The sequence below is a fragment of the Meleagris gallopavo genome, chromosome 14, assembly GCF_000146605.3.
Source record: "Meleagris gallopavo isolate NT-WF06-2002-E0010 breed Aviagen turkey brand Nicholas breeding stock chromosome 14, Turkey_5.1, whole genome shotgun sequence".
NCBI classification, from domain to species: Eukaryota; Metazoa; Chordata; class Aves; order Galliformes; family Phasianidae; genus Meleagris; species Meleagris gallopavo.
The window spans coordinates 9,007,087-9,033,938 of NC_015024.2; the positions used below are offsets into that span (position 1 = coordinate 9,007,087).

At 41.3% G+C, this 26,852-nt stretch overlaps 1 protein-coding gene across 1 annotated transcript in view; it reads right to left on the bottom strand.

Annotated features, from left to right (window-relative positions):
* Positions 1-3,760: 3,760 nt before the first annotated feature.
* Positions 3,761-26,852, bottom strand: part of EEFSEC (eukaryotic elongation factor, selenocysteine-tRNA specific) — a 118,191-nt gene continuing 95,099 nt past the window's right edge. The window contains exon 7 of the mRNA XM_031555571.1: positions 3,761-7,189. Coding sequence (XP_031411431.1) covers positions 7,005-7,189 — 185 coding nt within the window. The 3' untranslated portion in view covers positions 3,761-7,004. The remainder of the gene's footprint in view (positions 7,190-26,852) is intronic.

The following is a 26,852-nucleotide window of genomic DNA, read 5'->3' on the forward strand; positions in this document are numbered from 1 at the left end:
GAGATAAAAGATCTGGGCATCACTGTGAACAGCTTAATAGAACATGGTCTCTCACAGCAGGACTCTGGCGGATGCAGGAATTAAGATGCTTTAGAAAAGAGACAGATATTACTGAAATTATTAAAATGCCACTGATCAATCTTCATTCTGAAGAGCACATTGATTTGATAAATCCATTTGAAGCACGAATAGCTTTCTATACCAACAGAGGCTGCAAAGATTTGCACTTCTGAAGACAGATGAGCGAGATGAGATTTGGAAAAGGTAAACACGCCAGCAGAAAGGAATGAAAATCACATACTTCTGTTCCAACAGAACATAAAATTAACTGAAAACAGCAAATTAAAATTGCAGGTTCATAATTAGCTTGAGGATTAGAGTATCACAAGATAGCCTGGAAAATGCGTTTCAACAATTTTTTAAACGATTGGTTATTTGTCAGAGAAAAACAACAGAGAAAGCCACACTGACATTATACAGAGCAAACATACGAATCGTCAGGCTTAAAGGACATGAGATACCCGCCAAGTATGAGAGTCTGGGCAAACAGCTCCCTTGCAAGTAGGTTATTTCATAATTACCCATGGCAGAAGTTTTTGTACTTTCTAAGAGTGTGATGCTGGAAACATTACATGCTTTAGAATCTACCCCTATCTTCCTAGGAATCTGCTTTAAAGCGGGAGAGAGAAAAATGAAGGGAGCTTGAAGAACACAAAGCACATCTGCCCTCAAGGCTCCCTCGTGTTCAGCAACATGCTGTGCATGATGTGTTAGCTGACATTAGCAGATGAAAGATGGTGAAGACTCTATAGACATCTCTTTTCTACGTTACTGGACAGGACTGAAAATGAGAGCTGCAGATCTGCAGACATAATAACTGATTTCCCAAGACACAGACAGGGAATCTTCCCTACACAGGTAGCAAGCAAAGAAATGGGCAAGGCTGATCCAGTGCCACGGTGAAAGAGTCCAACAATTCATCTATTTGTCATTCAGTTTTGAGACTTTCTTTTCACCCTATATATGATCAGTGAACCTCTAAATCTCCGAGTCCCTTGGACAAGACCTGATCAGGAAAACGAACGCTATGGTGAAGAACATTTTCTGATGATTTAACTCAAGAAACAAAACACACCTGCAGGCAGAAGGGTGCAAGCTAATCCCTGCTGTGCTGCAGCCCTACAGAGACAGCTGATCCTTCTGCAATTCCGAACTGCCACTCAAAGCTTTAACATCTTAATACACAGCATGCAGTAATTAAAATTTCTAATTAAAGGGGGAAAAAAAAAACACTAACCACCAAAACTAATGTTGCAAATTAGCAAGCCTTATCCACAAATTGAAGGTGGTCTCTGTTGCTCTCTCGCAGATCTTATTATTTTAAGCAAAATGCCCTTCTGCCCATTTTAGCAACCTGAGACAAGCAACATTTGCTAAACTAGCAGGTGGGCACCAATGTGGATAATAATCTTTGAGTAATCTGACATTGTTTGGAAGAGCTTCTGAAAGACCTTGGTCTTACCAGGTAACAAGACAGTATTCTCACATGGAGGGTGCAGAGTCCAGCTTAAGCTTCTCCGTAATCAAATCTAAGAAAAACTAGATAGATTGCTTGTTTTGCTTAAAATAAAGGAATTTCTGCAAAAACACCATATGGGGTCTTAGTTTCAGCTTGTCCTTATGGAATGCTATTCTGGGAATGAATTCACTGTGAGGACATGGATTATTCCTAATTGTCAGGCTGAAGTTCGGGGCACTAAAATATCAGTTTTCACAGAAAAGTAGTATAAAAGAACTGGTTCCTACACGTCTGCATGAGGGCTACATAGAGCCTACTAAAAGCAATTTTGCAGTCCAAGGAGAATGGAATCTGATTGATGTGAGTGAGGCCCTTGAGAAATCTAGGAATGAGCAACCAAAGCAAGAAAATGACTGCAGGACTTTCAGTCAAAGAAAAGGAGAAGAAATTGATCTAAACAGAACCTTCTAGAGCTGATGAACAGACAGATTTCTTCAGGCATTATGAATAATCACAGCAGTTCAGCCAAAATGCCAACACAGTATTGCTTGTGGGCACCTCAGTCACTACCAGGTTTGTTCTGAAGCTTGCAAGCCAGACCTCAAATTATCTTTTGGTTAAGAAACTGCAACAAATACAGGACTGAGCAAGACCTCAACAGGCAAAAGAGTGTGAGATTGCTGAGAGAGAGCAGGACAGCAAGATCCTGCTGCTTTTTTTTCTGATGATGTCTGATGAGCTCTTTTCAAAGCTGATCCTGAGCATAACCTTCAGAATGAATGAGATGGGAGCCACTCTCTGGTCTTCCATTACAAAATAAATAAATAAATAAAATAGTAAATACAGTGGAAATGTGCAGCAGTCTGAGACAAAGAGATCCCTTTAAGTGTTCATCTTTGACAAACAACAGTCATCTTAATGGAGGGAAACCAAGGTTTCATTCTTGATCCTGGAAAAGCATTCATTTGCACAGCAATAAAAGAACTGTAACTCTGAGAAATGGAAAACACATTCTATCCCAAACTCTAAGTCCACTAACAACTGGAAATAAAAGCAGCTCTGCATGCACAGTGGATGTGGGACAGGCCCTATTTTGGTACCGGCAACAAAAAACAAGTGGAACCACCATACTCATACTCCCCTCATACATAGTGTTTGTAGTGAAGCTACAATCCTACTCAAACATCTTTAACCTATTTTTGTGCAGAACAGTAGGACAATTTGTGGGACTGCCCAGAAGACTGCTCCCCTTTCTTCAATACCTTGCTTAAATCCAACCTCCCAAACCCTTGAATTACTTCTGGACACCCATCATCTAGACTGGCTTCACCAGCATGTAATCCTACAGTTCTCCCCCTGCTCCCCTCTCAGCAGGTGAGCTCCCTGTGCCAGGCTTTATTTTCAAATTATTCTGTTTATGTACTCAGTTAATAAGTTGGTTAAAAACTCACGTGTTAGTAAATAAAAAGCTCTTCAGCTCACTGGGGATTGTAACTAAAAGGAAAATGCCAAAGGTTTTAAAAACTGCTAGTAACTATCACTCCCTCTGCTGCCTTTCACCCTCCATTTCACGAGATCTCAGAGCTCTCTACAAATGTAACTACACAGCCTGCTCTCCCAGCAGTGAAGTGCAGCCAGTCCTGGGGTGAAACACAGCTGCTCGAGGACACAGCATCTCCTCCTGCTCTGCCTCCCCGTGGCTGCTCAGCCCAATGAGCACCCAAACGTTTGCTGTATGCACCTCAATAAGTCTGCCAGAGTAGGTGGCTTGTTGCTTTCACGGTCAGGCATGGCGATGAATCGCCACATGTGGCAGGAAGCTAAGAGAAGAGGCACAAACCATTTAATGGCTCTACTCTGGTAATCGCATGCCCTGCAGCTCTTAGTAGAAACTGTTCTTCGAGAGGTGGGTTGCAAGTTTTAATCTGAAATCTTCATTATCAATGGCAGCACAACCCTTGTTTCTTGGTGGGGAGATTCAGTTTTGATCACAAGCAAAGGATGCCACCTACTGAATCCCTGCCACCACGATTGCACGCTCTGACCTCTCAGCTCGAGACCTCTGGCAGGATCACAAGGCAAGCTGCAGGACCAAAAGGAATCCCGAGGAAAAGCAGAAAACAGGCTTGGAAAAACAAAGCTTTTCTCACTGCTACTCTCCCCACAACCCACAGATGTATTACTCACTGAACATCTGCACAACCACCATAATTTCTAATTTTGCAACACTGACAACCTTCGTAGAATGAAAAAAAATAACCTCCTTACATCTTTATTCCATTTTGGGTTCATTATAATGCAGTCTGACAACACGGTACATTCTGCAACATTTAACCCCTGTTCCATTTGCCATTCTTAACTTCACGGCTTAATGACACAGTGTCAGTAGATCACAATATGACCCTGTTAATATTTTTTTAATGCCATTTTTACAAATTACAGCATAATGTACTGATTACGAGGATGAAAGGTAAGTCTCTACGTCTGTCTGGAAACCAAATAAAAGAATGTTTGAACATCTGTTCATCCTACAAATGTCTTTAAAAGCTTTGATTTTCCCATAATCATTTTGTTCCACCATTTCACCCTTTTTCGAGTGTGTATCCAACAGCCTGAGGACAGCAGCCAGAGATCTGCAGTAACAGCACATTATAATCAAAGTTTCTTAGGCACATGTAAGTTCTTTTAGAATCAAAATTGGGGGAAAAAAAACAGCCTCCACCAGATATCTCTGCAGCACTCCATCCTACACAAATCTCTGCTGGGGGAGTAAAATGAGGGGCTTTATGCAGAGGATTACAAAGCGCCGGGGCAGAAAATGGTGGCAGGTGAAGGTACTCACATGAGGCTTATATGGCACGTGTGCTGCCTGGGTTTCTGACTTCTTCTCCAGAGACAGAAGTGGGAGAAGCAAAATGCTTGGAAATAGAAGCAGTGGGGAGGAAGGCAGATTTTGGACTGAGGGGATGGAACAATGATGCCAAGTTAGCGTTCTAGACTGGAGCTGACAGAAAAGGTGGGGGTAGAGATTAAAAAACACGCATTACAGAAGAGTGGAGAAAGGGATGGAGGTACAGCTCTGCAAAAGCTGTTGTTGCTCTCTCCCTTGGAGTGCCCCAAGCAAACAAACTGTGGGACACTCCACACCAGATGACTGGTGAGGAGCCAAGCAGAGAGCTGCAGAGCTGTCAGTACGCAGCGCTAAAGAGTTTTCAAACACATCAAATTCCATAACGATTGACTCACTGAGGCTGCTAAGGGCAGTCAGCAATAGAGAGGGAAAACAATCAGATAACGCCTTCTAAAAATACACGTGCCACTGTAACACCGACATCAGGCCTCCTCTCCAGATCTATTCAATAACACACTTACAGGGCTTTGTCTTCTTCATTTGTAAGGCAAGACCAGCAACTGTGGAGCGGCCAACAATATCCTACAGCAGGATGCTTTTCAGGATGTGCATCCTTTTCTTTCCAAAACTCTAAGCAGAGCTAGAAGAATTTATTTACCCATTTAAAATTTGGCAAGGACGTTAATCTATACAGATAAAAACAAATCCCCTAATAATTCACTTTATAAAAAAAAAAAATTATTGAATGAGAGAGGTTTTCTGATACCAGTAATTCTTAGGCTAACATAGTATGGTAATAATGGCATCCCTTCTATGCCATCTGTTTCTCTAGCTTCCATCACTGCAGTATCTTAAGCAGAAGCAACAGCGCAGGGTACAAAACAGGATTTGATAAAGGCTTAAATAGAAAGATAACAAAAAATATTCTTTCCAAAGACTGCCTTTAGGGGTGTCTGGGAAAAGAAGAGAAATAGGGAAGGAGAGGTGACAGGGGTGTGAAACGCATTTTTTTTTTCATTATAGAAGGACACATTTTCCAGCAAGGCTGGCAGCACAAGCCACGTTAAGCCATAGCTGAAGTTGTCTGCCTAATTCCTCTGGGATCACAGTGAAAGCATACCCCATAATCTTATGGGATGTGCTAAAGCTTTGCTGGGACTCACTCAGCAGAAACTGTTTGGGATTATTCCACAAAGCACTAATTCTGTCCTGACTTAAAGGGGCACCATCAACCTAGTCTGAACACCTGACTTGCTCCGTCTCAATGCTATCCAGTTGTAAACACCTTCACACAATAACCGAGATTTTTGCCATGTGTCCACTTTGGTTACCTGGATATTAAAAGGAAATGAAAAAAGGGGAAAAATAGGATTATGTTAGTAAAATGGATTCACACCCAACAACGGGTATTTGATTAACAACACTGATAAACAAGCAAAATGATCCATTACCATTACTTTGCTCCACGTACAGCTAACTCACATTATCGCCCATGGCTGGCACCACTGAAGGTGGCCACAGGCTGCCATTTAACACCAACAAGTACTCATCCTGTTCAACATACAGGCACTAGTACCTTCTGTGCTGCCAGACCCAGAGTCCAATTTCTGTTCAAGATGTCCATCTCTGGGGAATTATTGTTAGTTTTTACATTATGGTGCTCTATGTTTTGTAAATTTTGTAAAAACAAAGAAGGGATACCACCAGTGTTCTCCTCCACATGAGCCTAGGACATGAAATTGAGAGGAAGAACTAAAGCAGCCATGAAATCCCTAAACAACTAATGGTTTCTAAAGCATCTTGGAGATATTCATTTTACAAGGTTTATGCTGCAATCTTCTATCATTATTTCAATGAAAGAAAGCCCCTGACTATTTCCAGAGGCAACTTTTTCTTTCAAACACCGAAGGCATTTTGGTTACAAAAAAGAAAACAATTCCGGAGTAGGATTCAGCACAGAACCAGCAGGAGATTCAAAAAAAGCTATATAAAAAGTCACCAAAAATAGGTTCTGAGCCTTTGGAACAGCAGACAGAACAATTACGATTCTCAGTTATACGCATCATTATGTTTAATATGAAAAACATTTCTAGATAGAAATCATCTATAACAAAGATCCATACCAACTCTCAGATAACATCTTACATAGTTGCAGCTGAAGGCATCTGAAATATCCATTCTAGGTTCCACCTATTATATCATGTGCTTTTTGTCCCTCGCTTCACTTGGGGAAGAAAACTTAGGCAAATCAGCTTCACTTTGTAAGTCGCATGAAATTTACATCTTGACTGCATTTAGATCAGTATTGGTGGCACACTTTCAGATTATGTGAAACCTTGAAACAATCCAGCAGAAAAGCACTGCTATTAGAATGCACGCCCCAACGCTGCCATTTGACAGGTGGCAGCCTTCTAGAGGCCATAAAGATTGACATCACTAAGATGGCAAGATAAGTAGATCTTAACTGAATAAAACCAGATCGCAGGGATCTCAGAAGTGGACACAGAGTCAGCAGGAGCTTCCAAGCTCTGCAAGGAAGGAACAGGTCTAATGCACTCAGGCAAGCAACACATTCCATCTGAATTCATTCCAGAGTCTGGTCTTTCTGGTGGGCTCAGAGGCCTCTTTGCTTTCTCAGGATTGAATCATTTTCTTCTGTGTGTCAAAGACATATCTTTTAAAAAGAAGAGTGATGGTAACAGGTTGAGCTGAATCATTCTTGCTGCTTTCATCCTCTTTGTTTGCATCCCCCTTCCCTGCCTTAGATTTTTTCTTGGAGGCAGCACTGAGAAGCATCTTGGTTTCTGGCTTCAGCCCACCTGTTAAAAAAAACACAAACAAACAAGGACATACATGACCAAAGAGATCAACTACACATTGCAGCGTGTCTGGAAAAAATGAACAGGCAACTTTACTTCTGAAATCAACCGAGGAAAATATGAAAATGCATCTGGTACAATAGGAAAGTTACATTCCTGTATCACGCTCCTGGACTACATTAAGTTACGTGACAAGAGAGGTGCTCAGACACAGTTCACACCAGCAGTACCCCAAATCCAGTGCAGTCTCTTCCGTGATCACCCCCAGACCCATTCATTCCCACACCCACGACCTGAAACTCATCTCCCTAAACTGGACCAAGGTTTTCAAGTATTAAGTACAGACCAAAATGTAACCAGGTCAGAATAACTTACCTGGTTGAGGTAAGCTTTCGCCCAGCAGACTTTCCCTATTATTTGCACACATTTCCCAGAGTTTCTTCTCGTTACTGAGAACATTTATAGAAATGTAGGTCACAAATGAAAAATAACAGCTAAATTACTGAAGTACACAGCCCTAAGACTAAGGTGCTTTAGTATCTTGAGTTTATTTCCCAGACCTGCCACTGGTTGCTTTTACTGAATGATGCTCTCCTTTCTATAGTTTGGCCTAAGCGCAGCTCAGGGTTACAGCTCACTTCTTAAGGGAACTGGAATTAACCTGTGTAAGATTCTGGGATCTGAACTCCAAAAAATAAGCCTTTCCCCAGATATTCACGTGCAAACAAACATTTGTCTTTTCCCTCCTAAATGGATAGAGTTGATTTAAACTTTTATCTTTTCACTCGATGGCGTCATTTTAAAGAAAAGTAAGATGCAGGAACCTGAAGGAACACTGTAAAATAAGAGATGCGGCCGCTAAAAGACCACTCCTGAGGATCTGCCTCTTTAAAGCAGAAGATAGCACGCTCTTTGGGAGCGCATTCAGCACCACCTGAGCACACCGAGACGTGGTTTTCAGGCATCTGGCCAACTTCAGTTCAGGTATTTTTAACCCGCGGTGTCACATAACCTTATCTCAAACACTTAATCGGCTTCTCTCCCCTCGTACTGAAATTCAGATGCGGATTCTCATATCACAGCATGACAAAAAGCTCGAGATGCTTATGATTTGCTGGAGACAGGAGGTCTACGCTCGCAGGTGATCAGCTCTGCTCCAGACACGCAGAGCACTTCCAGCTGGCTGCGGGGACATGGCTCCACAGCCTGGGCACTTACCCTGCAGGGCAGCAGCTAACTGCTCCAACAGCATCCCACCCACACTGAGGGAAGGTGGGAAGCAGGCAAGCACTGAAGCACCACCAGGGAGCTGCCCGTTTGCATTTCATAACCACGGCTTCTGAGAGCAGCCCTGCAGCACAGCCACGTGGGGATCTGCAGAGTCTCTCAAAAAAAAGGACCCAAAAAACCCCACAAGACAGCACAAAAGAAAAGCAACACAATGCAAGTGACTCGAAGTACGACTTACAGTAAGGCTGCAGAAGGCCAACATTGGGAAGAACTGACATTGTCCTGTGGGGTCTTGTATCCTGCAGCCAAGTCAGCAGCAGATTTCTCTTTTCAGATGGTACACAAAAAAGCAATGATTGTTTCATTGTGGAAATAATTGAGATGGTTTTTCCTTGATGGTTGAGAACTTTGATAATGACCATTTTGCATGTGTAAGGTTCAATTAATCAAACTAGATAATATGATGTGGCTTGAGCACATTTATTATTTGGTTTTATTACACTGTATAGTCATGTTTGATGCAGCTGCTTCAATTTTTTTTTAATTGGACGCTTTCATATAAATCCCATTAATATCATTAGCCTTACCACCGCTCCATCTTCATTACACAAAATTATTTATCATTACACGAAGAGCAACATAGTTCCTATTTGAGAAGCTCAAACAACACCTTGGGTGCTGCTAGAAAAAAACAGCAACAGTCAGAACTAAGCAAAACGGAACAAAAACAGCATAAGGAGTGAACCCTTACTGTCCTAATCTCTACCTTTGCAGGTACATTTTCTACTGCTTTGACCAACCTCACCGCAGTGTCCCTGAGCAGTATCTCCTCCACTTTCCCAAGATGACCATTAACTTTTTTTGGACAAAAACACTGCATTTTGCTTGCTGGTTTCCCTTTCCGGGTCTTGTTACTGCTGTATTGCTGTTACTGGCACAGTGCTGTTTAAGAAAGATGTTTAACTCTAAATCCTCTCAGTGAGAGGCACTTTAAATTAATTAAAGCAAACAAATTCTAAAACGCTTCAATTCATGTTAGCGGGCTTTGCGACACTAATTTCCAAAAACATTAATTGATGGAAAGGAGAAAGGAAGGGAGGAGGTGAGACATTGACACGGCAGCCTGGGGTTTCTCTTTTGGGTGCATGGAGCTGAGTACCTGCTGCTGTTGAGATCCCCCATGGGCTGAGCATCTGCATCCCAGTGCTCAGCACAGCCACTCGAGTGGATAAATGAGGAATCCCACGCTGGAAAAAAAATCCATTTCCAAGAAGATCAGCATACGCTGTGTGTGGAACTGCATCGGGGAAAACACGTAAAGCCACGTGATCTCACCTCCTGCAAGCCATCACCTCAACTTCCAAACGTGAGGAAGTAAAAGTACCCCACCTACAGCTGTTAACACCCAGTTGGATTTGAACACAATATGCCGGGCAAGAAGTTTACAAAAGAAATGGAAGAACGCAGTGGTTCCTATGAGCGAAATTATGGGCTGGCAGCCAAAGGCAGCTCAGGTATTATTAAATTCACAAGGTATCTAAATTACCTAATCAGATCCCACGGCCCTCATTCTGCAAACAGATTAGGTGGCTGGCATCCCACCTAACAAACGGCGTTCTCTGTTTTCCTGCCGCGGTGCCAGGAGGTCTCGGGGCTGGCGAGGCTGTGCACAAAGGAGCAGGCAGTGGCAGACAGGCGCTGTAATCGCGGGCTCATCTGCCTCCGCGCGTCTCTCGCGTTACACACAATGCACGCTTTGCATTTTACAAAACCAAGGAAATGAAGGGAAATATATCTGTCACCAAAGAAGACATCAGACCTTTAATAGCTGAAATGACGGATATTTTTAGATGGAGGTCTAGTTTAACTTACTTACATTAAGGGTCTAATCTCTGCTGAACAATGGCTGTGTTAGCTTGAATACATAGTGAGAAATCTGTTCCATTAATTAAGTGCTGCCTGTACTACTCGGATTCGTAGCAAATGTTAATAGATTTTTTTTTCTTCCTGTGTTGGACAATTACTTTATTTTGCCAAGTTGCTAATGGATTAAATTGAAAAGGCCCGCGTGTTAAGAAAGACTTCAGCTTCAAAGTTCTAAGAAATGCCTCGCATACAACAGTGGGAAATACCTATATATTAGTATTATTAATGGGCAGTCCTCAGAGGCATAGAAAATATCTGAAAGCTTAGCAAATTCATTCCCACCCATCGTAACCATGTCTGTAACAAGAAGCGCCCAGGTCTTATGTAAAATATACTCATAGCATCAGCTAACGCACATTAGATACAATATCTGCAGGAAAATAATTTAATGCTGCATGCTTTTAGTTTTAACTGTTAGTAATAATTACTAAATAAGACCACAGACTCTGATCCTTAGTCTCAGCACAGTCTCAGAGATTGCTCTAAACAGAGGTATTCACAAAACGTACATTTTTAAAACTCAAATGAAAAGCAACGCCACACCAGGAAAATGTTTTCCAAGTTTAAGAACAATTCCACATGCAAAAAACACAAGATAAAGACAATATTTTAAACAGTTTTTGCAAATAAAAGCAAATTTCCTAATGATTAGCAGTATCTTACATTCAAACACTTCACCGTGCTCTGGAGCTCTGCTGTTATTCTGGTATAGCCTGATATAGTTTCAATGGAAACACACAGATTTTAGCAATTCAGTGTAAATTTCATATTGTTTATAAATACTGGCTATCAATTTTTGACTTTCTCTTTCTTTTTCTTATGTCTTAAGCGAAGACAGCCTTATCTATGCAAGTTTTAAGGTTTCTCTAATGCTTCACGTTCTCTTTACATTAAAGTTGCCCAGACCTCCCTGTAACGGAGGATATATGGTGACAACCACCTCGTGCTGACACCCAAGGTCCCCACTCTGTGCCCAGGGGACCACCTCTACACCTGGTTGCTGGCAGCATCAGCCAGAACACAAACCACAGCCAATGCATACGAAACTTAACAGCCACAGGCACCAAGGTTTACTTGTGCTTTGTTTTTACCACTGCTGCTTCAGTTCAGCAGAAAGCTGGTGCATTCCCATTCCTTTTTCTAATCCAACTGCAGGATGAGGTACCATTGCTGTGTTTTTCCCCTATATATATTTTTATTTCCTTGTCACTTACAAGCTTAATACTAGTTTCCTTTTGTGTTATTTCCTCACTACACATTCTCCTTCACTTCACGTGAGCATAGCTTATAAAGGCCATCCTTTTTTCCCCTTTGCCCCTTCTGCTCCTTGAAAGGACCTCCAAGAGTGACCTCAGCTATTTCTCTTAACATCCAGCTCCTTCTGCTGACCCCCAATTCAGCACTTCAGCAGTTGCATCTCTTTCCTTTTTCAACTTTAATCTTCAGATTTCCCATCTCCAAATTTCTACTTCCTACTTCCACAGATCATCTTCTCTCTTTAATATTCAAGAATAGTCCCACCTCCTTCAAAAATAAAGAAATACTTGAATGGAAGATTCTGAAGGCAGAATGCTAGGCCCACTGTGGATGAGAAGCCAGATAATAACAACTCCTTGTAGCCCTGCCAGAACAGAAGTAATTTTTAAGCGACTGATAAACGCATCATTGAAAACAGGTGCAATAATAAAGGTACTGGGCATGCTCTCCCGCACAGCCAAGAAGAATAATTTATTTCACTGAACAGCTCCCATCTCAGATGCACAGAGGTAGAAAAAAGCTAAGTGCACTGGTTAGTGCTAAGGAACACAAAGGCATTAGCTAGCATGGATGACTGCAGTTTTCTTACAGAACTGAGAACTGTAATGGTAAAAATATATATATTAAAAGATTTCAAGCCTCCTGATTCGTGAAAAGTTGGCTTCCCTATCAAAATGAAGAAACCATCCCATTGACAGCAATATGAAAATCAGTCAGTGCATCTCAGTAAGTACCAGCAGTGGTACTTGCCATGCTTTGCTGGGAAGGCGTTGGCCCAGAGAAAACTCACGATTCTTAGGGAAAAGGCTGAAGCTATATCAGTAGCTATCTCTGAAATAGAAAATATTCCAGTATGCACTCACTGTTAAAAAAAAATATATCCTAGACTGTTCTTGCTGTTATTTGCAAACCTCCCATCCATCCAGGAACACTGAGCCAACCTTGTTTCTCACTTTTGGAAAGAAAATACCTAATTTCCTTCCTTCTACCACTGCAGCCGAAGACAAGAACTTGCAATTTCTTGTCTCCTGTCAACATTCAATGTTAAAAATTGACAGAAAATCAGAGAACAAGTTAGCATAGCACACAGCACAAGTCAAAAATAATTTTCAGTCAAGGCAAACGTAACCTTTTATTATGACAAGCAGACATTTTTCTTTCTTCCTGAGGGAAGTAAAGAAAAGAGCAAAACTTGAAAGAGGCAAAGGTTTGGGGATAATCCTCCCTCACAATGGATTTTGTAACAGCCGGTCTTCACAATTTCAGGATTTCCTTAACTGGAATCCTCAGAGCCTGAGCCCTCATTACACCGTTAAGGAGTGTGTGCCTGCCCCAACGCTCCTGCTAACAGGGAGTACAAAACGCAGATGACCTGAAAATCAGAAAAGATCAGAGCCTCAGGTGGGGGTCAGTCGGCTGTGCTGGGGATGGAACAGACCGGGCTCCCATCGAGCTTAATGCAGTGACTGACCACTGAAAGGAAAACTTTCTGCTGGTACTGTGGAACTTTAGAATCCAGTAAAAACACATATTTGTTTTTTCTTTTCTTGCAACTGTATTTACACCTTAAAATCCCACTTCTTTCCTATGTTCTAAACCAAAGAGGGGTAGAAGGTTCAAGCAATGCAGCACTTGTATCAGTATCAGATTCGGATTACCTTTAAAAGTAGGAAAGAGGTATCAGAGGTATATTCTGTTTCCAGCAAATGAAGGGAAGTACCAGTGATACAAAAATTGCCTCTTGGAATCCTACAAAACACTAAGCAAGCACACAGGTGTTCTTCACCTAGTTCCAAAGCATTTCAGCACTGCTACAAAACACATCAGTGATCTGCAGCCTATAAACATAGAAAGCTCGTGCAATTATCCCTAAAGTAATTATCTGCTGTTTTGAATAAAAAGGAGAAGGACACACACACACACAAAAAAAATAATAATCAGAGGATCAATTTACCCAAATCCTTCCTCTTAAACTTTTCTTTACAGTCAGACAGAAAAGACAATAGAAACGTCATATCTCTTTGCCTGAATTCTTCATATTACATTAGCAGAAAATCAGAGTTGCTACCCAGCAAAGATATCCAATACTCTAACTTCTCATTTTATTGCAACCAAGGTGGCCATTTTTCTTCATCGGTATCCAGCTAAGAAAACTTGAGCTGGTCAGGAAGAGGACATCTTTCTAAGCCTTCCAAGAACAACACTACTATATTGCTCTGCCCGTAAATCCTGTATTAGGAACATCAGATATGCCACATCAAGACTAGTAGACTAGATTAGTGGCAATCTAGAGGCTGCTGGCCCTAACAGAAAGGACAAGCATCCCATCTGCTTGTCATTAATATATGGTGCTTCAGAAAAAGCAGGGATGAAAACTGGGTCCTAAACTAATTAGAGCCCAGAACCAGGCAGGAATTCTCTATCTGACGTCAGAGTCAGCACCCATCAGCCCAGCTAATCAAAAGGTTTGAGCAGAGTGATCCTATTGGAGCTGGTCTGCTCTACTCCTAAGCATTAATCAGCATGATAACAACTGTAATACAATCACCTAGACAATTTTGATGTAATAGTAGACCATCACTCAAGAAACAAGGGATATTCCTGCTGCCACCCTCAGGAGCTCAGGATTTGAACTTCAATTACATCCACAGATCAGGCAACAAATTTTGCTTATGTAAATCCCTTCACAATTCTCCAGTAATTCTCTTTTGAATTCACACCTTTTCCAACATCTCATCAGCTCTCTTCAGAAACATTCTGCTGGGGTTTCAAACTTCAGGATAGATCCACTTTTCTCTTTTGGCTGGTACAGGATCTGTTATTATCATCTTGCCTGGCTTGTGAATATTAACAGAAAAACAGCATGAAGGTGGACAGGGAGAGCATCAGCTTCCAAGGAGAACAGAAAGTGCACTCCCTCCTTCCAAACAGGAATTAAATTAGTGCCTTGGGATCTACACAAAATATCTGTGTTCACTGTGTGATGACAAAGATCTGAAAGTCTTACAGCCATTTCAAGCAGCATACTGCTCATGTACTGCCCAAACTCTGCTGTGTCAGCCTGCAGAACCATCCCTGAAGGTTTTGCCTGGTGGGCTCTGGATGGAAATCCTTAACTACCAAAACCTTTTCCCATAAATTAGGGAACAGCTGCCCTGTGCCACATCCCAGATGGCTGCAGTTCAGTGCTGAACTGACTTGAGTCTTGTGTATCAATTTAAGTTTATACAGGCTTTTGGACTAAGAAACATTATTGTAAGAAGTGATAATCTAGAAATAACATGGATTTCATTATGGGCTCCTACTTAGTAGGGAAAGAGCTAATCTTCCTTGATGAGGAAGACAGAAGCTGTTTTAATTCGAGAGGCTGACCTAAGTGAAGCTGGGGCCAAAGCTGTATTTGGAAAACTCTCACGTCAGTTGGACACAGCCCTTTCAAGCTCAGTGCCAGCTCCACACAATGGCTTGAGCTGCGCTCTCCGGCAGCCCTTAAAGGCACATTTTGTATCTTGGCTTTTGCTGCAAGCAATCAAGAAAGAATGCAAGAAAACAAAACTGTTTCCCAAGCACTGTTTGCTGGTGCCATAATTAATATAATCAAACAATTCCACAAATTGCTTCCAATTGCTGGCGTCACTTTCATGTGCAGAGCCAAGCTTTCAAAGAAGGGCCCTTCTTGTCCTACATCCTTACACTGGTAACCCTTGCTTCACACAATAGTAAACAAGCCCTCGCTAAATAGTACAGGGTAATTTGTACTGTAATAGGTCCCCAAGGCACCATGGACACAATTTGAAACGCCATCTAATTTTTCTTTTTAATTAAAAAAGCAGTTACTATATTTAAGCACCAACACAAAAAAGTTCAGAGGGGACGGTCTGGAGTTTCCCACAGCTCTCTGGGACTTTTCTCAAGGTCAGGAAGAGTTTTATAGGCTCCATTGGTACAGATTTTTTTCGTTAATTAGTCTGCCATACCCTCTGCATGAAGTCAGCGTATTGATTTTCAGTCTGATATTCTTTGTATTGCTAAATAGAGCTCAAGCTCCAGTGACACACAGAATCTATCAGCAACCGAACGGTTATCAATACCATCCGTCCCCATACATACCTGGACTGTCTCTCCCTTTCCATCATCCCACACTTGCTATCCACACTGAGGACACTCAATGTACTGCAGTGCTGAGAGCACGTATCGTTCATTTTGTTTTATGTCTCCCATTTTACAGCAAGATGCTCAGGCTATATTACCCATTTCGCAAATCTACATCGTGTAACTGTATTTTCACCTGTTTTTTTTTTTGTCAAAATCTATGACAAATGATTACTGTCACCTGAAGCCATGGTGCACCATACATATACCCAGTCTATCATAGCCTTGCTTCACAATCACTTCATTAAGTACGCAGACCTAAACACACTTTAGAAGCCTACTTGCAGTTCCCACTGTGAGTTTTCCAAAACACATCCTACCCCAACATACTCTTCCGCCCCGAAGCCCTAAAAAGTAGCCCTAAATTGCAGTGACACTTGGGATCTTCATTTCTTGGCTAGCTGGCCATACTGCAACACACATCAGTTGAGAATACAAACCTGAGCTTGTCTTACAAGGCCGGCGTGTATTTCAGTTGCAGTTACACTGCATGTCAGCAACATTTGTTGGCTAAACCCTTCTAGGGCAATCTCCTAAAGAAGTCTTCACAATTCACGTTCCTGGAACATAGCCATGGTTTATATGCATCCTGCTATTTGTTGTTTCTGTTTGCCAAACATTAACACAGGGTACATCAGAGACTCCAAGGCACTGCAATTACAAGGTCTTGGCTGTGCAAATTACATGTACACACACCACGGGAACCAACTCGCAGGAGCTACAGGACAGCCACCATGGTAATCTTTTGATCTTCACACTGTCCCATTAGCCTCAGGGAGAGGATTTTCAAAGTAATATTCACAGCAGTTATATATGTACTTTCAGAGCATTAACAAGGCTGCAATTATGTCAGCTAATTACTAGATCAGCAATTATTCATAAACTGTTTTCACTGGATGGTCACTCAAAGTCCATGCAGTCACTGAGATCACGTCCAAGTGCTACTTCAGCCACTGCCTCAGCATGCCAGCTGGAAGAGCTCTCCCATAAAGAGGGAACAGGCAGAGCTGGTTATGTTATTGATAATGTGCTTTTAGTCTACACATTCCTCAAACTCCCTGAAACAAAATAAAGGCTGCCTTGAGTGCATGGGAAATGCCCAGCACAGAGCAAGAACAGCTGTGAAAAAACTGAAGTAATAAGAATATTAAATTATTAATACAAATATATGTAATGGGAATTTACACAGGCTCCTGGTTCAATTCAACAATTTAAAAATTACAGGTAGGTCAGCATTAATATCCATGACCATTCAAAACACTCCAAGAGAGAAGTGCCTTAAAATCACAGTTACTTGGACCAGGAGGGGAGGAAGTTTGCTTGTTTTTAGAATTGAGCATTCCCTCTAGGAACAACAGGCATTTGGTGCTCTGCAGTTGTTGGGGATCAGGACTCTGCTAAAGCAGAGCTGACCTCATGATAGATTCCATTTTATCAAAGGGAACTCACCCTCTCTTTCAGAGAATCTCAGCCCCCCAGGATTACATGAGCGCAATAAACACTGACAGTTAAACAGCCATACTGGACTGTAATGTGTCCTTCATTGCTCACTACTCAGCATGGCGTACTTTTGTTCTTGCACACAGCTTTGTGTTCCCTTGCATGACTCCTGGCAGGAATACTTAGTATAAAGTCACGATCTCCAGTGGCACTTTTACATAGCCAGCTTGACAAGAAATCTCTTTCATCAGATCCCATCACTAATTTGATTCACAGGAGTCTGGATATTCATGTATTCTGCTGTACATACAGCCCTGCCAGCACTGTCCATTCTCATCACACGGCTCCAGCTACTAGGCCTGGGGACCAGGCACATCCATGTCACTGGACCGATATGAAGTATTCAGCCAGGATGTGAGAGAGGGAAAGAAACACACAGACATCCACACAACAAATGACATCTGGGACACTGTAGTCCAAGACACACTTTAACAAGTTTAGTCCTTGCTAATTAAATATTCAAGTCAGGGGGGAGAAAAATCTCCAAAATGTCCTAAAGAATACAGCCACATTATCTAGAAGTAGTTCAAGGAACAAGTAGGAAGGGAACTTCCCTAATTCTAAAATCCACGGAGCATCAAGCTAAATTTATCTGAGGTGTGGGAGCTCTTGGGTCAGAGTCAGGCAGCGGTGCCCCAGAAGACAGTTATTATCAGTACCCTGGTTCCTACAAAACAGTAAATAAACAAGATGAACAACACTCATGCTCTGAAACAAAATATGTTCTGAATCCAACACAGGGGACTAAAATCCCATCCACGCAGTGAAAAGGCAACAACTACAGTAACACCACCAATACAGAATTTCCGAGAGCAGCCTTCAAAAAGGCACACAGGTGTGGAAAAAGTTCAGGTTAGCAGATGTGACAGAATCAAAGGCAATTCATTACAAAGCAGCTTCAGACCGCAGTGCCAGATCTGCAGCCGGGCTGTAATCCTCCCATCTTGATGTGCACGAGGCACCCGAGAAGCCCACTAAGCTGGACCAACTCCGCCGACTTATCCCAGGCATCTGCTGCTCGTGCGGGTCCAGAGTTTAAGTTGGTGATATTCATCTTCCCCTGGGCTGCCTTTATAAAGCAATCCTAAACAATGGGACTTCAGAATAAAGAATAAAACATTTAATTTTTGTGGGCCTCTTTTTTTTTTTTTTTTAAACTTCTAGGCAAGGGCCTTTAATGCGATTAGAAGGGGGAGGGGGATTGGATAGCAGCTTTTTTCTTTTTTTATGTTATGTATATTGTGTGTAAACAAATATGCAATTTGCTTTAAAAAGATAAGGTGATTAAATTTTTATCGGGCTTGTACTCTGTTGTCACCACAACAAAGAGAATTAGGAGGAGGAAAGAAAGGCCTTTTTATTTGAATTATGCTCTTACCAGAGGTTCTCTACAGCACAGCTGTAAAGCCACTCAATGTTCTCCAAACAGGCCCTTTGATTGCATTTTATTCAACTTGTTTGCATTTGGAGCAATCGAAAGGAAAAGAACGCTCCACATTTTGATGTCTTAATGTTCCTTAATACCTTCTTTAATTTATATTAAGCTTCTTAACTAGGGTGATGAATTCTTCAAAAACAATAAAGACCTAGCGCAGAAATCTCTCACACACCATGAAAATTGAAATTATAATGTATTCATGGCTTTTTTTGTTATTAAAAAAACATTATTTAGAAGAAAGATTTTAAAGCAGAGAAAAAAATCCTGAAGTTGCACGAAAATTACTTGATCCACAGAAACAGATGAAAGTTCAAACTAATTATTACAAGGGAAATAAAATGTTGTCTGAGGTGGAATAGAAGAAATAGTATGAGAACGTTGGGTTATTGTGAAGTTTTTAGTCTTTTAATAACCTATAAATTCCTTCTCCACAACTTCCTACAAAAAAGAACTCTGGAATATGTTTAGTTTTGTTTTACCAAGGCCAATTTGACGATTTTTCTTTTTCTTATTCCCAGTTTTCTTCCCTAAAACAGCTCTTCAGGTTCACATCCCATGGTGCATTTTCCCTCCAGCCGTCCTTCACAGTCTGCCATCACCAACAGCTCACACCGAGACTGGTGATGGCCAACAGGGCACTGCAACTCCCACAGACACAGCAGCTTCAGGGGGCACACGGTCACTAGATGAGGTTCCCAGGAACACCATTCACAGGTGGATCATCCTCCAACGGAGCCCAGATGAGGAAAGCTGACCACAGCTAGGAATTCTGTAAGCAGAGCCTGGTGCCAGGAGGCACACTGCGGTGATGGGTGTGTGGGCACCACTGAGTGATGAACGAGCTTCCAAAGAGGCATTCAAAATATCCCTGAACTAACACGTTACTAAAAGAAAACATATTTTCATCTGGATTTGCATATTGTTATTTTCTGTTAACATTCACTGACTGCTCACCTCCTTTCCCGAAGTCACATTTTTAAGCAAGTCTCCAAATGCAAATCTTGTGATGAAGCCTGCTCCATTTACAAAATGCTCGTGAAAAAGCTCGCCCAGCTGTCCCAGTAAACAACGGGCCACAACGACTAAAGCAAATCATAAAACAACACAGTGTGCTGCACTGACTACGAAGTAAAACAATACTGATCTTAATCTAATCCAAACAGACCGTGGGTGAAAACAACACCTCCCTGTCCTGAACAGGGTCACACCATGCAGGCACAGAAGCATCAAACCCAACAGTTTAAGAGTGCAGATAGATGACTACAGCAAAACTGAAGTACTGAGAAACAGCAGACTGTCAAAGGCAGCAGGGCTTTGTAAGGTAGCTCTCTACCAAAGGGATGTACATCACCACCCCCTACCACAGCATCAGGTCTTCTTCACATACATCTGCCCTACAACTAATCCCTGCTTTTGCAGCAAACAGAGCAATGCCAAAATGGAAAATAAGTGCAGGGCAATATTAATCTTTTAAACTGCTATGTCTAACGTGTCCCACCTATTCCAAAACTTTGCATTTTCGTAAGTACATAATTTGCATGTGCAACACAGTATGTAACCACTTAGAAGCCTTAGTGGTTGTATCTATGAGAGTTTGTGCCTTTAAGCAGAAATGATTCATGAATTTTAATTTGTTTTAAATGTTGAAAAATTCCATCCAAGTAAATTGAGTCAACAAGCCAGCAAAGGATGAAGACATGGATCTGCTTTTTATTTAAAAGAAACTCAAGTCTATACATTTCTTAGTCACCCACAAATCCTCCAGCAGTGAAAAAATACTTTACAATAACTAAGTCTCCTACATTTGTTCTAATTAAGACACTCTGCTTCTCCCCCTTCAGCACATGCTAGTTGAGCAACACTGAGCCTTACCCGATTTCCTTTGTGTTATGTATCTACTACTATTTTAAAGCGTTCTTAGGGAATTGAGTCAGTCAAAGATCCCGCGGTTTACCAAAAGTGAACAAGATTTGCAGAACAAGAACTTTGCGTAAGCTGCTTCAGCATCATGAATCTCAAAAACATGGGAAGTCATCACCCTGCCCTCCAAATGAAGGCATTTAAAACAAATATTAGCATTATTTTTGAAGGCATAACTGTTATTTGTATTTACTTTCTCAGTATCAACAGTCTCAGTTCAAGTTCTTAATGCTTTTTTTCCCCCCCCTCAGAAATTACAAAGCCCAGAAATAAACCTTTGAATCCCAAATTAATGTTGTTTAAAAGCTATTTTACAGTACTTGTGCTCCAAATAAACAGCAACACAAAGTTCTACACAGCTACACAGTGATACGTTTATAGAGAAGCTGACATACTAAGTCAGACCTTAACTGAGATAGCAGAAGTTGCAGAGATAGTGACAGATGGAGCACACAGTAACAACTGAATACATCCATCCATGCCACAGCAATACTTCCATTTTTCTAGGCAAGCACCCAAGGGCTGGGTTTCCTTCCTCAGCACACTCCTCCTGGGGCACAGACTGTTCTAAAAGCTAGTGAAATAAAACAAAATGCAGGTACAGCTCCTGTCCAAGACTATGGGAAGCTGATTTAAAGCTTGAAGCAGATTAGTGCTCCTGAGCCATCCCCCAAAAAAGATTCTGCTCTTCTTTTTGCACTTTCCAGCCACTGACATTGCTTGGGCATAAGATGTAGGCAGTTTACAAAGCTCAGAAGTAGAAATTATCAACTGTCCTCATGTCAGGTGACTGGCTACAGGAAAAAAGTTACAGCTGCTTAACTGAAGATTCCTACTAGCAGTGCCAACCTGCTTCAGTGCCTGGGTCCATAGCTGGAAGTACGAGGGGAAAGGTCCACCACTTGTATTTCAATCAGCTCTGTGGACTGCTGACCTTCCCCAAGAGCCAATGCACACTGCCAAAACACCAACTCATCTTGCACTGCAAACTTCCCCCAAAAACTTGGTGTTTCCAAAGAGTACAGCATAATGCAGCACTGAACGAGAGGAACGTTAAATTATAGAAGATGCAATACGACCAGCCAAAAAACACAAACAAGTTAAAAATAAATTAACCCCATTACCACAACCCCAAAGGCAGCATCTTGTACGATGAGTGCTGATTTCATTAAGCTTGGGTTCCAGTACAGTCCATTTCAGGAGCAAGAGTTCCCACGCTTCAAAATTTATTTTCCTTGACAAGTAACTGCTAAACACGTGCCTTATGCTAACAACGTTTGTGATATACTATGTTATTCAGTGACAACACAGAGATACAGCTTAACCTATTAACCTGAATTACCTGCAAATGACCCCAACAAAGCATGGAATATCTTTCACCCACTTGTCCTGACAGAGGTTTTCCTCTGATGTTGGACTTTTTGAAGGGGAACAGAGTGGAGATGAGACAAATTCACATTAAGTTTTCTCCGAAACTTATTCTGCATTTTCCTACAAGCTCCTCCTGCTCACTTCATGATTCTACTCCAGTCAGCTCTGTACTTCAGCCTACACAGAGGCCCAATAAAAGGAAACAGTGTCCCTTTGAATACCCATCTGCAACTGTGTTCCCTATTCAGCCCCCTGCCTCAGGGTTACAACTCCACCAGCCCTGACTCCCCAGCTATAACCTCAAGTGTTCCTGATGTCTCCACTTATCGTTGGGGACAGAGCTGATCAACTGCAGGTTCTGTGACTGCAACCAAGAAGCCATTTACGATCCCAACAGCTGGTACTGATTTTGCAGCAGAATCATGTCAAATCTGTGGTTCAAATTCACTCTCCTTTTGCAGAGGGGGAAAACAACCAGTTGGGGAAAAAAGAAAAAAAGAAAAAGAAAAGGGAAAGACTGGGAAAGCATCATGGAAAAAACATTAGCAGCATAGGAACCACTGTAGCACCCTAAGCCAAGCCTGAGGTCCTGTCTTACTCAGGTTCCTTCCTTAACAAAGGATGCTGGAGGAGGAGGAACTGTGCAGTGCATGACAACATCAAGCCACGTTCTCCTATCAGAGATCTATGCTCCATGCAGACAGCAGCATGAGGCAGAACTACCTCAGGTGCCTGCATAGGTCAGCATGCCCACCCCACACTTCATTAGGCTAGCTCAGTCTTCACAGGGCTAAAAAGAAGCAGCCAGCATTCCCTCATCATCTTTATTGAGGATGAGAGAACTCCAAGTGTTCACAAACTGTTTGTTTTACATGCAGTTCATTGAGGCTGCTGATCTACAGTAAGTTTACATTAACGTTTACACTGCTGGAATTCATGCTCTAGTAAAAACTAAGCGAGGAAAGGAAAAGCTGGGTCTCTGTAAAACATACCAGATGCTGCTCCCTTCCAAACAGGTTCCAACAACATGTCCTAGAGAGCTGTTCTCAAGATGGCTGTCCTTTTTCCCTTTGAAGGAAGGTCTTCCCCATGGTCTTCTGTGCCAAGAGTCTGGCTCTTGGAAGGAACGCGGATACCTCACCTGAAACTCACGAGTGGTTGGAACAATGGCAGCACCTTGACTCCCTCTCAAGCAGAAATCAGCCTTTGGATCTTAAGTGAACATATTTAAGACCACATGGTATCCATGTCTACTGCAGGCACAACAAAAATCAGTTTGCAAACAGGAATTAATGAGCCTTTTTTCCCTGCGTTGGGCAAAAACATATAAGTAAGGAGAGGCAAGTCAAAAGTGAGAAGTACAGAGCAACTCTTACTTTCAGGATTTGGTTTCATGCATACACGCATCTTTCATCTACCAACACCGCTTCCCTAGAAGAGACAGCAGAGGATACGAGTATCCAGATGAGAGCTGCTAGACTTCCAACTCCAAAGTATACTTCTAGTTAATTTCATGGGAACAAAAGAAAAACAGCCATAACATTAGAAGAAGACTGTGCTGACTTCTAATGGAAGTTAGTTTGTACTTCACAATCTAAAATTATAATGGACAGACCGCTCTATTCCCACCTTTTATTCAGTCCTATTTTACTACTCCAAATATATACTACCTAAATTTGTATACTCTTTAACAGTAGTTAATCTTCAATTAAAATACCTAGAGCAGAAACTTAGATAACTGGTTTAAAAGGTAAAAGCTTATTGACAAAAACGTATTCTTCATATTGCCTTTTTTTTTAATTCTGCATATTAAAAATGTCATTTTTGTGACTTGAAAAAAAAAATCTTCAGGAATAATGAAGGCTAACAAAAGACTGAAGAGCAGTAATTTAAAAAGCTCCATATGTAGCATCCTGATTACTGTATCTGTCCCCTTTCCATAACGAAGGGAGAAGTCACCAAACTGCCGCCTGTCCTTTCTGGTGACAAGGAAGGGCGAAGAGGACAGAGCGCGTTCAAGGCATCATCCTTCAGGCTGTAGGAAAGAACTAGAAGCCTCCTGCAGCACAGTATGTGGGTGTCAGTGTCCGGCACTTTCTTGGAATACGGTAACCCCAGCTCTGGTGGTCCCTTGCACATGTACTTAATTTGGGAACAGCTGGGTTCAAAAGTTTATCCTCACTTTTTGACCTGCAAAGGTTTAGCGTGTGGGCTGCACAGGAGTGTGCACATCATACCACACAAGCTGAAGATGTGCAGCCACAATACACACTGTGTTTACGTGTATGGTTCGGCACACAGAACACACTGCACTTATTTTAAAATAACATAATACTCTTCAGCTTGCATTGGACCAATGTGCATTTTATGCATGGTCAGCCTTCCCAATTCAAACATGGTGAGACTGCATTTTAAAATTCAGTAAGCTTCTGGAACAGTCTGGCATAATTTCAAAAGGGCACATTAATGAAAGAATTTGTTAATTGCAATACTACTTACTTTGATTCAACATACTTCTTAGAAAAATACAATCACCAAACTCACAAGCCTGACCAGATTAACGTCACCTACAAGCTCATCACTGGTATACCTGAGTAACAGATACAGTGGCCAGAGAGTCGTATTTATAGCTTTACATCACTGTCACAATGAGCTGAAAACAGGAGTGAAGTAAGAGATGCCAGGAGACCTGAAAGCACAAGAGAGCTTCTTGGTATTGGTGAAGGTTGTGAATTTATAGCACATTTGTGATAGGGTTTGAACATTCCAGCAACCACTATGACTGAGATAAATGGCAACTCATTAATCCATGGAAATGTGACAGTACAGTTGAGAGCAACAGTTTTCACTGCACTTGTGTTATTCTGCAATCTTGAATCGATTGTTTACAGAGGCTCTTCACTTGTGCTGATAGCAATAAGTGCTCCACGTACCAGTGAATCTTCCATTCGTAACATGCAGCATGTATGAAATAGTGGATTGTTTTATTTAAAAGATAAAAGCAGCACACAATGGATAAATATTCCACAAACGGAAAATAATTTTTCAAATGAAACAAGCACTTTGTTGATAAAAGTTGTAATTTTCAGTCAGAATTACACAACAGGACTTTTATTACAAATCAGCTCCAAATACAACACGGGAAAAACACTGTGTGTAACACAAATCAAGTAAAGTGCGTAGGCATAATGGCACAGAAAATAAAAGCTTCTTAACAGAGGAGCCCATACATCAGCAACTGAAACTGTAAATTAAAACACAGGACGGTGCCCGGAGGGAAAACTCTGCACAAAGACACTACAGATGGCCGGTCTATGAAGACCAGACTACTTGGCCAATGCCAAAAAACGCAAGCCTCCCTTCAAAAGTTGCAGGGACAAAAAGTGAAAAGTTAATGATCAGAGCGATTGTGCATTTCAAACTTTCTTACAACCTAAAAACCAGTATGGCTTTCCATGGACATTTTCAGTTTTCAACGGAAATGTTTTACACAATGCATTAACTTCAGATTCGATCCCTCAAAAGGTGAAAAACAATGGCAAAAACTTCAAGAAAATGAAAATTGTATTTTCATTGTCATACAGTAGTTGCATGTAGTGTCACAAAGGAAACACTTGTGAATGGCTTTAATTCCAGTGCAGAATACCCAACTACTTTTTCTTTTTAAACAATAAATAACTGGAATGTTTTACTAAAGAAGAGAAATAAAATAAAATTCATTGAGCAATAAAAGGACAATGAGAGAAGAATAGGCTCTCCAATGCCATGCAAGCCTCAGGGCTGAGGGCTCTATGCAGGGAAGACCACCGCTTGCCGCTACGCGTGGCAGGGACAGCACATCTATTCTCTCATAAGTAAACTGGATTCTGCTTGCTTTTTTATGCATAAATCTGGAGAGACTCTAGGCATTCAACGATTGAAATGAGAATACAATTGAACCAGTAACCGTTGGTTATTTCAATGAAAAATTGAGGAACAAATACTGCCTTAGTGATGCCCAAAAATTGCAATATAACATGCTCTCGAGGCATTAAAGCCTATGGGCAGACATTTGGGTTGAGAGTTAAGAAACCTAGACCTAGTAAAAGTTTTATGTAACTTATTACTTCATAAATTTTGAAAGTTTGAATTTTGCCTCAATGCTCCATGTACAAAAAAGGGTTGAGAATGCAGCAATTCTCTATGCAGTATCTTGAAATATACGGTCCTTTCTTGTTAAGTTACATAACATCATTAAGTTTGGAGAGTACCACTGTTGATAAAACTGCCAGTTCCTTTTAATTTCATGTTTAAACAACTCAACTGAGGTCTGAAGATTGTGATTTATTTCCAATTCTATTTTCTTTTAAAAAGACTTTTCTTGGAAATGTAATTCATGAGTTCAGTGTTTCATCAAATATGCTTTTGTTAAGTGCTGTTGAACAGGCACATTACTCAAGGTCACAAACTTTAAGTCAAATCACAAGCAACTCCTGTCTGTTTTCTGTGGCTTCCATGCCTACCACAAAAGGCTAATTATTTTACAACAAAACTTGAGAAGTGTATTTTCTCCCCTAGAGCTGTATTTGTTCATTGTTTCAGAAAGTTTTGTGTTCCCAGAGCATGAATACATGTCTGCAGTTCATATTTTCCCACCAAAACCACAGGGCTAGATCCATCCACATACCATCAAGAATAGTCACGTTGAAGGTAAATTACATACTTTAGCAGCATTAACTTATAATCAATGGCAAATTTAAACCACAGTGAAAGAAAACAGAGTTCAAAAGTCAATTAAGAATCAGAAGCATCTCTTAATTTGCCTAAGCTGTAGGTCTTCCGAGGTTACTGGTTAAAAAAACCAAAAAACAACAAACTCTAAGTTCTTCA